Source organism: Stomoxys calcitrans, chromosome 4, assembly GCF_963082655.1.
Source record: "Stomoxys calcitrans chromosome 4, idStoCalc2.1, whole genome shotgun sequence".
Classification (NCBI taxonomy): Eukaryota; Metazoa; Arthropoda; class Insecta; order Diptera; family Muscidae; genus Stomoxys; species Stomoxys calcitrans.
Genome location: NC_081555.1, coordinates 172948689 through 172963894, shown reverse-complemented (window position 1 = coordinate 172963894; position 15206 = coordinate 172948689). Strand labels below are relative to the sequence as shown.

General features: G+C 37.1%; 1 protein-coding gene across 3 annotated transcripts; it reads right to left on the bottom strand.

The window, feature by feature from the left end:
• Positions 1 to 285: 285 nt before the first annotated feature.
• Positions 286 to 3784, bottom strand: LOC106082705 (large ribosomal subunit protein mL38). Of its 3 annotated transcripts, none has more exons than XM_013245381.2 (8): positions 3518 to 3784; positions 3302 to 3450; positions 2871 to 3200; positions 2644 to 2799; positions 1582 to 1727; positions 1316 to 1527; positions 727 to 1025; positions 286 to 665 (listed from the first exon to the last, which is right to left on the bottom strand). In XM_013245381.2, the coding sequence occupies exons 3-8, from the start codon at positions 3013 to 3015 to the stop codon at positions 379 to 381; spliced, it is 1245 nt and encodes a 414-aa protein (XP_013100835.2). In that variant the 5' UTR covers positions 3016 to 3200; positions 3302 to 3450; positions 3518 to 3784; the 3' UTR covers positions 286 to 378. The 3 variants fall into 3 exon arrangements, with proteins under 3 accessions (XP_013100835.2, XP_013100832.2, XP_013100834.2); XM_013245378.2 differs by having other exon boundaries at positions 3302 to 3405; XM_013245380.2 differs by having other exon boundaries at positions 2871 to 3086; positions 3302 to 3405.
• Between the last annotated feature and the right edge of the window lie 11422 nt (positions 3785 to 15206).

The following is a 15206-nucleotide window of genomic DNA, read 5'->3' as shown; positions in this document are numbered from 1 at the left end:
CCTCACTTGCCGGGCGTAACAGATGTGGGAATCAAATAACCCACAGTTGAAAGTTCGTCCGATTGCTCAAAATTGGCTGTTCATGCGCTCTAAATATTGAAAAGTAACCTCAAAAAATATTGTCTTGAAATCCCTATCTTCATCTTACTTCCCTCAGTATAATGGCCGTATTGTATTTTTGTGTTTAATACAAGACCTTGCAGAGCCTTATGGGATGAAATATTTAATAGTATATATATCTGACTAAATTTTGTAATGCAAATAATTTTCAAAACTGCATTTTTTGTAAATTAATTTTATTGCCTTAATTATTATGCCAGCAAATATATTTCAACAAATATTAAATGTACTAATTATCCTTCAAATATTGAATTTTATTTAGTAGTCGTTAATGCGTCCAATTTTCAGACGTTCCTTTCTAATCTCAGTGCGCAACCACGATGGCTTATTCTTAATGGGATGGGCATTGGGATAGAGCAATGGTTTTTCTGGTCCATCAAATGGATGTGTTTTCGCCAATTTGCGTTCCAAAAACTCTTTGTTGACTTGTTTTATGTCACGATGACGATCCATGTATAAGTTGAAAGCTTGACGCAAGGGGAAGAACTTTTGATCGGCCAAGTAGGGTTCAGGGAAGTCATATTCAAAAATTGGCTCTTTCAAATCTAAAATGGGAAAAATATCAAAATTAATATCTTTTTATAAAGAAACATGATTTTTTCTTACTTAAAACTTCATGATAGAATTTCGATAAAGATTTATCATAGTCGGTTTGATAAAAGGCCAAACCTGCTGGCGTTATATCATCCTGATATTGGCGATAAAAGTCATACGTTCTGAATGTACGCTTTTCTAAATTGACATAATCCGCATCTGCCAGCTTCATGGAACTAAAATCTAGTTTCTTATTTTGCTTGTATAAAACAAAAACAAAACGCTGATAGCCAATGCCTTTGGGTGGAAAAGGGGCCAAATAGTTGACAATTACTTCACCTTTTTGAACATCACCATTGGGTATATTCGAACTAAAATTATGGTAATTTGTGATATTTAAGGAGATTTTTCATACATGTTGTCCCCTGAGTGCCAAAAGGATGTAAGTACCAAAAATCAAAAATTACAGAAGAAGCATTTCGTTCACTTGACCTACACTTAAAGGTTAGGATTATACAAATATTAAATACAGTTTAAAATCAGAACGGTTTGCATGATTGGTGTTGAATTTGGCTTCGATTTAAATTGAAAACAGGAATTACACCACCTTGTCATTTACATCTTTTTGGCCATAAGGGATCGTTATCTTCATTGTACTTACACAAACCAATGAACATATTCCTTGTCGTCTCCATTAAAATGAGCATCGGGATTTGTGGCCAACAATGTCCAATATGAGTCTCCTTTTCGTGCCTTACCAGTTATGGGATCAATGCTTCCATCAAATTGCATTAATGGGGCCTTCCTAGCCTCCAAAGGTTTTATGATGTTGCCATTGTATACGGGTATTAGGGTATCCTTATCAGCTTGATACTGAAATTTGATTACATTTAATATAAGATATATATGAATATGTTGCTTAAATACCTGTATGCTCAAAGGGACTCTTGGTACAAAGTATGCTGTTCCAAAAAGATCTTGGAATATACCATAATGGTCGGCAATAATACGTAAATCGTAACCACGTGTTGTTTCGTTATAATCCTTGTTCACTTCGTTCAAGTCAATTAGCACTAAAATGTTTTATGGTTAAAAATACAAAGAAAAACAGTGTGAAAGCAAAATATAAATTGTCTGAATTGGGAGATCAGATCACATTTGTACTGGAGGTAGCGATGCTCGTCAAGTTCCATAGGTGAGCAAGCTCGTTGTGGTCCATAGAATAATTTGTCTTCATGGCCATTGATTATTTAAAGGCGCCAAAAACTAGCATTACCAGATGCACTCAGTATTTAAGAGAGAGCTGGTGCCGCCCCGCCCTGAGACTCTCCACTCGATATTACTGAATGTCTGTGACTGCAATTGCAGCAACTCTGTATACAAAGCATTCCAATATCCAGAACCTTTTGACGCTGAGCTTCTCGTAATGATGATGAACACCACTCAAATCGAAGCTCAGTTCGATAGACATCGTCACTGCATTTATAAACCTCTCGCTGCAGTTCGATAGACATCTCCATTGCTTTTATAAACCTCTCGCTGCAGTTCGATAGACATCTCCATTGCATTGTTTTTGGCATCAGACCGCTTAACCATAAATGTCCCTATTTACCGATTATCCGACTTCGTAAGAAACCCTATTGGGTTGGCTTCAGAGCACATCAATTGCCACTTCAGTGAGCTTCTCGGCAAGGTATAACTGTGAGCACCACACAGTCTGGAACCTTGTGCTCCGATCTGCGAGCTACAGGCTGGTTGTGGATAGGGGAATGCTTCATACGGAGTAGACGAGAGGAATGCTTCATACGGAGTAGAAAATATCCAGGACATCAACAATGCTGCCGCTTGAATTACTACCGCAATTCTTTGACTTAAAGCTTAACATATTTTTCTTAAGCGGCAATCCCATGGTAGCCGATTATACGATTGACCCGATGAAGTCTTTCATCGGCAACAATAACAACATATTTTCTTAAGAATCATACATACTCTGTTGACTTCTTGCCTTCTTCTCCAACTCGCTATTGGCACGTTGTCCCTTAATGTGAGTCCAACGATCTCTGAATACTTCCGAGCGTGGCTGCTTCAGTTTGGGAAATCCAATATTTACCCGAGTAGTTAATTCAGGATCAACTTTATTTTCTTCTACAAACAAAAATTTGGCACCGTCAAACATGAGAAGTGATTACAACACCACCCACCAAAAAAAGCCTCACCTTGCAAACGTTGTTCAAGAGTTTTGGCTACACCGGGAGGTTTGCCACGAATAGTATGGCCCTGGCGGGTGGCTAAAACCAAAGGAGTTTGCTGCCGTAAACTTTGCTGTAGCTGAGTTTTTATTAATAAATTACTAAATGCCATTTTTGATAGAATTTTAATTCAATATCGCGACAAAATAAAACCATATAGCAAGACGAATGGAATCAACTGTCCTACACATTTTGACAATCAATCACAATGGGTGACGGAGAAAAATATAATTCACAATAATAATGAGAATAAGATAAGCTGTGTTCATTATAATATGATTTGTTTACTAAGATAAGCTGTGTTCATTAACATTTCAGGTTTTTAACGTATAAAAAGAAATTTTGAAAATATTTTTAAGAGTAAAAAATTGCGTTAATATAAGATGCAACAAACTTACTTTTTCAGTAAAAAATTCGCAGGAAAGATCCAATTAACCCCTTTTAAAAAACTTGCCAGCAAAAGTACGCGAACGATTTTCAATCAAAGTTTGCAAAACAACAGCTGTTGAGATAAAATTACCTCTTCATTTGAAAAATTTGCCATGGACTTTGTTAAAAAGTCAGTAATTGTGAAATAAATGTAAAGATTACCAATAAACACCTATTTTAATTACCTCAGTCTTTTTTGTGCTTTTTGTGCTTAATTTAGTATTTTTATACAACTGCTGATCTTCATTGAACATCTCCTCAAAGTTGGAAAAAATCTCCCGTCCGAAATTAGCAGGTCCTGAATTTTTGCTCTCTTCTGTTGGCAAATAAAGTACGCAAGTGACTTGCAGTAAAAGTGTGTGCAAATTTGTGCACATATTTTAAAGAACATATTTTAGAAGAAAATGTTAGCCAAATTTCTTTTCCAAATAATATGACTTTCTACTAAAAATTTTGTAAATGTATATGTATGTATGTAGTTTTCAGAAAAAACTTTAAATTTCTGTAATTGTCATATTCGAAAGAGATCATTCATACAATTACTACACCAATCTGCGTTAAAGAAAAATGCCGGTGCTCTATGATCCACGAGGCCACAGTGGCGCAGAGGTTAGCATGTCCACCTTTGACGCCGAACGCCAGGGTTAAAATTCTGCCGTGAATATCAACAACGTTTTCAGCGGTGATTATCCCCCTACTAATGCTGGCTGCATTTGTAAGGTATCCTACCATATTAAAACTTCTCTTCTCAGCGGCAGGCCGTTCGGACTCGGCATAGAAAGGAGGTCCCTTTTCATTGAGCTTAAACTTTAATCGAACTGAATCCATTGATATAAGAGCAGTATCCCTCGCTCCCTAATGGAATGTTAATGGCATGGAGTAGTTAAAAATAAAGAAGTACAAAGATTACGTTGGCTTGGACAGGTTGTGAGTGAAGAATCCTCAGTAAAACACTCGTTTGAAAAAAAGGTGATGCTAAACACAGTAGCGGAAATCAAAACTCGGTTGGAGGGATAAGCCGAGAGAGACATCTCTTGGTTGGCGAACAACCACCTCGAAAACTCGAGGCACCTTCAAAACTATTCTGAGTTCGTCTAATGGATAAAACAGTTTATGACAGCCAAAATGATATGAAAATATTGGAAATTTCAGGAAATTTTATTTCAGCAATAATTTCTAAAAATTTTTTTCTTTTGCCCCCCTTACCAGAGTTTAAGCGGTTACTTGCAACTGACTCATTTATCATACTAGGAAACAAGTGCCGCTCATGCATCACCCACTCGGCCTGGACTATAAAAAAACCCACCATGTAATTAACTCTATTGCCAATTAGTCACCCATTTGGCAAAGTATGTTGTCGCGTTTTTAAAATCGCGTGTTTGGTGAAACCATTTTTTTTTTCAACTATTAACACAAAGTTAAGAGTTAGTCAATCAATTTGCCGGCCATAAAAGCCAAGAAATATGAATGAATGAGTGAACCAATAATTCTATATTGGCCTAAAATGAGAGGGGCGAGGTGTTATATGGTTTTGGTGGCATTAAACCGGTTTAAATATTAAACCACAACATCAACTACTAAGTAAGAATATAAATCGGTGCAAAATTATTCAAATTTACAAAAAAAAAAATTATGTATGTATGTGTACATAAGTGAGGCGGCGGCGGCAGCTGGTGCTAGAAAGCTTTCGTTCATTCATACCTCAAGCGAGTTGTCTGTCTATCCGCCCATGGCTGTATGGCATACAAAGTCAGCATTTAGTATTTCATTACAAACATTTATGGTTGTTTATAACGAAGTCACTCCACTTTACCATACCACACCACACCAAGATATTCATGTTTGAAATAGTTTCAAGCCAACTGTTTTCGCTTTTGTTTTGCCTCAACAAAAAGCAACGAATGTGAATGACGATTCGTATAAAAAAAAAAACAAAAATATATAGCCAAAGCAACCAACACAAACCCCTCAAGCGTTAGAGGCAACCGTTTGATGAAGGCATGCATGTATGGTGGGCTTTAAAAGATTTGACCAAATTTGTAAAACTGTTTTGTTTTTGGCGCTTGTTTTTCGCAGTTTTTTTCAAAGGCACTCAGCTGTGAACGAGAAAAATCAAATCTATGGAAGAAATAACCGTTGGATGAGGCTTGACAGGGTTGCCAACTTTAAATAAAAAGGGTGTCTGAGAAGATTCTCTTTCAAGGTGCCAATAGTGTCGGGCTTATCTGAGTAGACAGGCAACCTAACATAATGCTACAAAAAAGTATAGCGGTGTCAAAACGCGAAGAGATAATTCTCTCACCAGAAGTTTTCTTTAATAATACTTAAATCAACGAAATAAAAAAAAAAGTTATTAAAATCAACCACTTTTTCCTACACTTTTATACCCACCACCGATGGATGGGACTATATAAATTTTGTCATTCCGTTTGCAACACATCTAAATATTCATTTCCGACCCTATATATAAAGTATATATATTCTTGATCAGCGTAAAAATCTAAGATGATCTAGCCATGTATGTCCGTCTGTCTGTTGAAATCACGCTACAGTCTTTAAAAATAGAGATATTGAGCTGGAACTTTGCGCAGATTCTTTTTTTGTTCATAAGCAGGTTGAAATCACGCTACAGTCTTTATAAATAGAGATATTGAGCTAAAACTTTGCACATATTCTTTTTTTGTCCATAAGCAGGTTAAGTTCGAAGATGGGCTGTATCGGACTATATCTTGACATAGTCCCATATAGACCGATCCGCCGATTTAGGGTCTTAGGCCCATAAAAGCCACATTTATCATTTGATTTTGCTGAAATTTGAGACAGTGAGTTGTGCTATGCCCTTTGATATCCTTCTTCAATTTGGCCCAGATCGGTCCAGATTTGGATATAGCTGCCATATAGACCGATCTCTCGATTAAAGGTCTTGCGCTCATAAAAGGCGCATTTATTGTTCGATTTTGCCAAAATTTGGTACAGTGTGTTATGCCCTCCGACATTCTTCTCCAATTTGGCCCAGATCGGACAAGATTATTATAGTCATAGGAGATATATCACACGAGCCATGATTTGAAGCGTTTTGATGAAAGTACCTCTATAAAATGGGAATTCACCGTAGCGCAGATGTTAGCATGTGCGTCTATGATGCTGAACGACTGGGTTCGATTCCTGGCGGGAACATCAGACAAAATTGTCAGCGAAATTTGAAGAATGTCCTAATGCTGGCGAAATTTGTGAGGTACTTTGCCATGTAAAAACTTCTCCCCAAAGAGGTGTCGCTCTGCCGCACGACGCACAGTGGGAGAAAATCGAAAAAAACTAGTAAAAAATATACCGTGTGAGAACGGGTAGAGACATCTCTTTGAAAAGGTTAAAGCTGTGGAGATAGATATCTCTTTAAAATTTGAAATGTTTACAGCTGAGGTGATAGCGAGATCGTGTGCATAATTTCAAATGCATACAACACTAGCCAATTTGGACGCTTTGTTCTACTAGCTGTTTCTTTTCCAATGCATGTGTTTTTGTAGCGATGGGTATACAGTGAAAACGTACCAACCTTAAGACACCATACTGGATATCACCCTTGCGTCCGAAGAAATCATCGGGAAAATAACAGATTGGACTATACTAGAAACCTACACCGCAAGCGATCACCAGTGTATCATGTTCTCCTATAATACTGGATGAGACGCTGAAAATGTAGAGCTGGTAAACAATCGATAATCGCAACATTCAATATTTTCGGTAATTTTAATAATAAATATCGATAGTATCGATACTATTGTTATCACCTATATTTCAAACGAAAATGAGAAGTAAAAATCAGGACATTGATTTATATAAAAGCAATATCAATGCACAGACCAAATAAAACCAAGGTTAATAAAATCAGTTGGAAGTCATGAGAGAAATCATTGTACAAAATGTTAGCCTAATCGGATGAAAATTGCGCCCTCTATGCATTCAGTGTCGGATTGCTTATTTTTGTTTAGTTTTGCGAAACTTTTGCAATAATATCCATTGGAAAAAAAATCAATCGATATTTTGTCAAAAAATTAAATATCGATAGTATCTATAGTGCCATCGATATTTTGCCGCTCTATGCAAATGAGAAAATGAGTGCAAGTGCGCGAGAGTTGAACACGAACAAATTCGAAACCTCAAAACTCCTCGCGGGAAATTGAACGATAAATCCAACAATCAAAGCATGAGCCAGACGTTCTATCGACGGTGGGACGACGAATTCACAAGATAGAGAGCAGATGCAATAAATTAATGCCAACACTCAAAGAGCCGAGGGGAAATAGAACCGCAGTACACTAATGCAACGACACCATAGCTAAGCATAGAAGTAACTGCACCGGATTAAAACGCAGACATAAGAGTTCGGCGCAGCAGTGCGGGAAAGACAGAACATTTCCTATATATGTAGCCATAAAAATTATTCACTGACGTAATAGAAAAGAGCTGGAAAGAAAATTGGTAAAAATAAAGAGAAGACATAAATCGAGACCTTTGGAGACTTGGATACAAAATTGTCATGGAAAAACTCTGCATGCGGAGCCCAATGGTGGCAATGGTCGGGAGAACAATGGGGAATATAGTCTCCCGTACGACTGTAGACAAGATTATGATAATGAACAGCCCACTGACAATATACGCAATGAAGAAACAGAGCAAAGCATTCTGCAGCCTTTAGAGCAGAAAGCCCTCTTCACCAGCGAAATACCGGCCGAGGTTATTAGCCAGATTGCTGAAAACAGAATGGTATTTTGTCTGAGATTGTTTATTGTTGTCTATTGCAAGTTGTTTTTCCGAATGTACGGGAGAGAAAACAATGGATGCTCATTAGAATAAATAGGATTCCACATCCCCATCCTCATGCAATCCACACTGTATGGTGGCTTCGACCGGAAAGCTTTTGGAGCGACTCATTAAGCCACAACTCCAGGTAGGTGAGACAATTTGGCTTTCGGCCAGCAATGTCCACCATCGGAACTCGGAAAGCTTTTGGAGTGACTCATAAAGCCATAAAGTCCAGGAAACCATCATTGATGGAGGTGAAACAATTTGGCTTCCGGACAAGAATGTCCGCGATCGGAACATATTACGCGCAGCACTAATGCGTACTTAACCAACCAAATTATTACATATAGGTCAATAACTTCATATAGCTCAGATATATTTGAAAAAGTAACTCAAAGAACTTGACAAATGCTATCCATGGTGGAGAGTATATGAAACTCGGCCCAGCCGAACTTAGTACGCTTTTGCATGTTGCATGATACTCTAAATGAGCCTGGCAACTTAAATAGCTCACCTAAAGGAATCTGGCTGAGCCACAATTTCCTCAATAATCCTCGACGAATGCTTGTCACTTAGACTGAAAGTTCAATGGAAACTAGAAGCTGAAGTCGTTAACACATTTTGAAGAAAAACGAAAACCTTAGAGATCGGAGAGATAAAATATTTTTTTTTAAATACTATTTGTGGCAACTCTGGTTCAAGTGTGCTGAATGCAATGCCAGCATATTGCGCACACTTTCATGCGTTGAAAAATTCAAACCATATATGGATGTATTTTATTTTCTAATAGGCGGCGAGTTCATTTGTACATTTTGAGGAAAAATAATACAAAAAACAAACAACAACAAAATGAAATTAATTAATCGCAGTTTTGTAGTTTTTGGTTTTTTTCAACTTTTTTTTATAGTTGGCAAAAGTTATTTTTATACCCTACACTAGGATGAGGCATACTAATTTCGTCATTCCGTTTGTAACACCTTGAAATATGCGTCTAAGACCACATAAAGTATATATATTCTTGATCGTCAAGACATTTTAAGTCGATCTAGCCATGTCCTTCCATCTGTCTGTCGAAAGTTCGTTAACTTTCGAAGGGGTAAAGCTAGGCGCTTGAAATTTACACAAATGCTTCTTATTAGTGTAGGTCGGTTGGCATTGTAAATGGGCCATATCGGTCCATGTTTTGATATAGCTGCTATATAAACCGATCTTGGGGCTTGACTTCTTGAGCTTCTAGAGGGCGCAATTCTTATTAGATTCGGCTGAAATCGGTGGTGTTTTTTTATGACTTCCAACAATGGTGATAAGTATGGTTCAAATCGGTTTATAACCTGATATAGCTGCCTTACAAACCGATCCCCCGTTAAGACTTCTTGAGCTTCTAGAGGGCGCAATTCTCATCCAATTTGGCTGAAATTTTGCATATATCGTTTTTGTATGACTTCCAACAATAGTGCCAAATATGGTCGACATCAGTCCATAAACTAATAAAGCCGCCATATAAAACGATCCCCGATTAGTCTTCTTGTGCTTCTAGAGGGTGCAATTCTTATCCAATTTGTTTGAAATTTTGCATATGTCGTTTTGGTATGACTTCCAACAACTCTTTCAAGTATGGTATAATAAAATAAATCTGATATAGCTGCCATATAAACCGGACTCTCAATTCGACTTCCTGAGCCTCTAGAGGGCGCAATTATTACTCGATTTGCCTGAAATATGACTTCTAACAGCCATGACAAGTACGTTCCATATCGGTCAATAACTTGATATAGCTCATATATATTTGAAAAAGCCGTTCAAAGAGCTCGACAAATGCAATCCATGTTGGAGGGTATGTAAGATTCGACCCGGCTGAACTTAGCAAGCTTTTACTTGTTTTATATTCATTTTTGATTGGTTTCGTTTAACGGACGAATTAAGAGTTGAGCAAAAAAAAAACACGGGTGAGCCGGTCTGAAAGACTTTGTGACGCCAGTGGAAAACTCAAAACATTGATTGTCTGGTTTGGGAATTGTAATGAATTCCATAGTTGATTTATAAGGTGGGGTTCGGTAGCTTTTCTCTCTTCGCTCAGTTGCATGGACTTATAAAGAGACGAATACAAAAGTTTTGGTGCTTTGAAAAAAAAAAAAACTAAGAAAAATCTAAAAATAAGTTTTTATATAAGGAATTATTTTCTAAAGTATTCTTCCTAAAATGGATTAGGATAGATTGGATTAATCGCAAAATGAGAACTTTTCGATGCTAGGTCTGTGTGCGTGTGAGTTGAGTTAATTGATGATGGAAATGACGGAACTGGTACAAAAAAAGTTGACATAGATTTTTTAAAAATCAAATCTTAAATATTTAGTTGATGGCCCCAGTTATTGATGGTGGAAATCCTTTTGTACGGGGAAAATACAGGAAACTTAGGGAAACTCGTTTCACAGAAAACAAAATCCATTACTCTAAACATATATGCAACTTTCTTTATGTATGTGAACAACGAACAGGACGCGCTCTAACCGGCATGTATTCTCATATGTATTATATTTTTATACCCTCCACCATAGGATGGGGGGTAAACTTATTTCGTCATTCCGTTTGTAACACCATGAAATATGCGTCTAAGACCCCATAAAGTATATATATTCTTGAACGTCATGACATTTTAAGTCGATCTAACCATGTCCGTCCATCTGTCGAAAACACGTTAACTTTCGAGGGAGTAAAGCTAGGCTCTTGAAACTTTGCACAAATACCTCTTATTAGGGTAGGTCGGTTGGGATTGTAAATGGGCCATATCGGACCATGTTTTGATATAGCAGCCATATAAACCGATCTGGGGTCTTGACCTTCTAGAGGGCACAATTCTTATGCGATTTGGCTGAAATTTAGCATGACGTGTTATGGTATGACTCCCAATAAATGTTCCAAGTATGGTTTAAATCAGTCTATAAGCTGATATAGCCGCCATGTAAACCGACTTCTTGAGCCTCTAGAGGGCACAATTCCCATCCGATTTGGCTAAAACTTTGCATGAAATGTCCTGGTATAACTTCCAACAATTGTGCTATGGTTCAAATCGGGTCATAACCGGATATAGGTGTCATGTAAGCCGATCTTGGGTCTTGACTTCTTGAGCTTCTAGAGGGCGCAATTCCTCAAGTCAAGTATCGTCTAAATCAGTCCATATCCTTATACAGCCGCCATATAACCGATCTAACGATTAGACTACTAGGGCTTCTAGAGGGCGCAATTCTTATCAAATATGGTTGAGATTTTGCATATTTCATTTTGGTATGACTTCCAACAAATGTTTCAAGTATGGTCTAAATCGGTTTATAACCTGATATAGCTGCCATATAAACCGATCTCCCAGCTTGACTTGTTGAGCCTCTGGAGGGCGCAATTATTACTCTATTTGACTGAAATTTTGGAGGTGGTGACTGGTGTTTTTCTATTTGAAAAAGTCATTCAAAGAACTTGACAAATGCGATCCATGGTGGATGGTATATAAGATTCGGCCCCGCCGAGCTTAGCACGCCTTTACATGTTTTTATTGACATGTATGTTCGATGAAATCAGAGGTCGCTTTAATCGAAACAGTTGCATCGAAAATCCATTCTTATACCCACCAACGAATAATATGGGTATATTCATTTTCCATTCCGTTTGCAACACATCGAATATTCTTGATCGTCGTAAAAATTTAAAACGATCTAGCCATGTCCGTCCGTCCATCTTTTTGTCTGTTGAAATCACGCTACAGTCTTTGAAAATAGAGTTATTGGGCTGAAACTTCACACAGATTCTTTTTTTGTCCATACGCAGGTTAAGTTCAAAGAGGGCTATATCAGACTATATCTTGATATAGTCCCCATATAGACCTATCCGCCGATTTAAGGTCTTATGCCCATAAGAAACACATTTATTATTCGATTTTGCTGAAATTTGGGACAGTGAGTTGTGTTAGGCCCTTCGACGTCGTTATACAAGTTGGCCCAGATCGGTCCAGATATGGATATAGTTGCCATATATACCGATCTCTCGATTTAAGGCTTTGGGCCCATAAAAGGCGCATTTATTGTCCGATTTCGCCGAAATTTGGGACAGTGAGTTAAGTTAAGCCCCTCGACATACTTCCGTAATATGGCACAGATTGGTTCAGATTAGGATATAGCTGCCATGTAGACCGATCTCTCGATTTAAGGTTTGAGCCCATAAAAGGAGTTATGTTTGGACTTTCGATATTCTACTTATATTTGGACCAGATCGGTCCAGATTTGCATATAGTTGCCATATAGACCGATCTCTCGATTTAAAGTTTTGGGCCCATAAAAGGCGCATTCATTGTCCGATGTCGCGGAAATTTGGGACAGTGAGTTGTGTTAGGCCCTCCGACGTCGTTATACAAGTTGGCCCAGATCGGTCCAGATTTGGATATAGCTGTCATATATACCGATCTCTCGATTTAAGGCTTTGGGCCCATAAAAGGCGCATTTATTGTCCGATTTCGCCGAAATTTGGGACAGTGAGTTAAGTTAAGCCCCTCGACACAATTCCGTAATATGGCACAGATCGGTCCAGATTTGGATATAGCTGTCATATATACCGATCTCTCGATTTAAGGTTTGAGCCCAAAAAAGGAGTTATGTTTGGACTTTCGATATTCTACTTAAATTTGGCCCAGATCGTTCAAGATTTGCATATAGCTGCCATATAGACCGGTCTCTCGATTTAAAGTTTTGGGCCCATAAAAGGCGCATTCATTGTCCGATGTCGCGGAAATTTGGGACAGTGAGTTATGTTGGCCCCTTCGCCATTCTTCTTCAATTTGGCTCAGATCTCGTCCAGATTTGGATATAGCTGCCATAAAGACCGATCACTCGATTTAAGGATTTGGGCCATAAAAGGCGCATTTATAATCCGATACACTGAAATTTGACATAGTGACTTATGTTAGGCTTTTCGACATCCGTGTCATATATGGTTCAGATCGGTTTATTTTTAGATATAGCTACTAAAAAGATCAATATTTCACTATACAAAATAGGACAATGACTTGTACTTATTAGTATTTGGTCCAAATCGGAACATATTTTGATATACATAGCTGCTATGGGGCATAAAGTATGCATTTTTCACCGGATTTTGACGAAAGGTGGTTTACATATATACCCGAGGTAGTGGGTATCCAAAGTGCGGCCCGGCTGAACTTAATGCCTTTTTACTTGTTCATAGTAAATTTTTCGTAGTATCACACGATTTGTACAACTATCAGAGTTGCTATCTTTGAAATTACATATGACACTACATATCGTTCGATAGCAGCTTATGCGCTGTATTCCTTGATCAAAGAATTTTAGTAATGATTATTTTTTATTTGTTTTTTATTTTCTTAAATTTAATCCGCTTTTAAGTACCACTTTCTTTGTGAAAGGGTAGTTTTGTTACCCTTTTCTTTGCGAAAGGGTAGTTTGAGTACCATGTTCTTTAAAAAGGTGTAGTTTAAAGACCCTTTTCTTCAGGAGAAGGTAGTTTTATTTAGTATTTTCTTAAGGAACGGCTAAATTAAGTGCCCTTTTCTTTAGGAGAAGCTCTCTTTAGTACGCTTTTCTATAAGAACGGTTAGTTTTAGTACCCTTTTCTTTGGGAAAGTGTGGTCTAAGTACTCCTGTGGCTTCTAAATCTGTTTTTTTTTTTTTAACGATTCAGAGCAAGAGTCATGGTAAAAGCTGGTCATTTCGAGAAAAGTTTATGGATTATGAAATTTAAATTACTTCCACACATTTTTCTATAAAAATGTATTCACACAAAAATATACAGTCCTTTGAATTGGTAACGCTTTTGTCGGCTACTTTGTAGTAAAGATGTATGTTTAAATACAGAATTTTTCGAGAATTATTTGCTTAGTTCTTATTTTCTTTTGTCTCTCATTTGTATTCAACAGCACAAACGTACTTGGTAATAGTTTTATAATAATTTGTTTAGAAATCCTGTAAATACCTTAAAATGCAAATAAATACCATATTTAGTTATTTTAATAAAAAAGCAGCGCCCATTTATAGTCTCTCCACACTCAATGGCCAATTGGGTTGGCCAACTGGCAGTTCAAAACAACAATAACAGTTAAAATTCTCAATTAAAACCAAAAAACAAATAAATAACATGGTTTATTAATCAATCTTGGTATGGCATTAAATACTAGTTAAACGCACACATACATTTACCTATCGCTTGAATACCAAGATCATCAGCAGCACTTACCATCTCACGCTGGTGTTATCACAACAACGTATCTCACCAATACCAACAAGGCTCACGCATGTATGATGGTACTAAAAATAGTAGTAAAATTGTATAAAACGTACATAGCTGCCTCGTTTTATTGCTAGAGAAGGAGAGAAGTATAGAGATAAATTTGAATGTTTTTGTTGTTGCTGTTGTTTTTGACATTAACACATTAGCACATCAACAACATTAACAACATTAACAACAAAATCAATTGAAATCTTAAGCAAAAGGCAAATGGAAATTGGTATGCGTTACATTTCATTGTACTGCACACGTACAATTAGCTGTTTGTTACTCTAATGATGATGATTATGGTGCAAACACAATTGCTGGCTGGTACTAAACAAAAACGATAGATACGATGAAGATTACTACAGCCAACACTAATTAAAACTTGTAACAAGATAAGCAGCAAAACATCAGCCATCAAACGTATAGCGTACCAGACTATAACATTGAACACTTCGTTGTTCGATATTGCAGCTGTGTAAACATGATTTTGTTTCAAATACCAGTCATAAAGCAGGTATCGATGCGCAAATGAGTACCACAATATGTTTAAAGATGATACATGTTTCAACTCTTTGGAGAAACATTTCCTTCGGTAAAGATATTTTCCTTGATATTATTTTAAATTTTCTTTCCCATTTTCAGCAGACAAAAACTGCTGTTTTAGCAAACATGTTTAGCTGTTTTGAATAACAAATTTGGTTGAGTGTATATATTTTAGAAATACAAATCTTTGATTTCTTTTTGGGCCTGTGCAGTTACATCGTTGTATGATTTAACCAA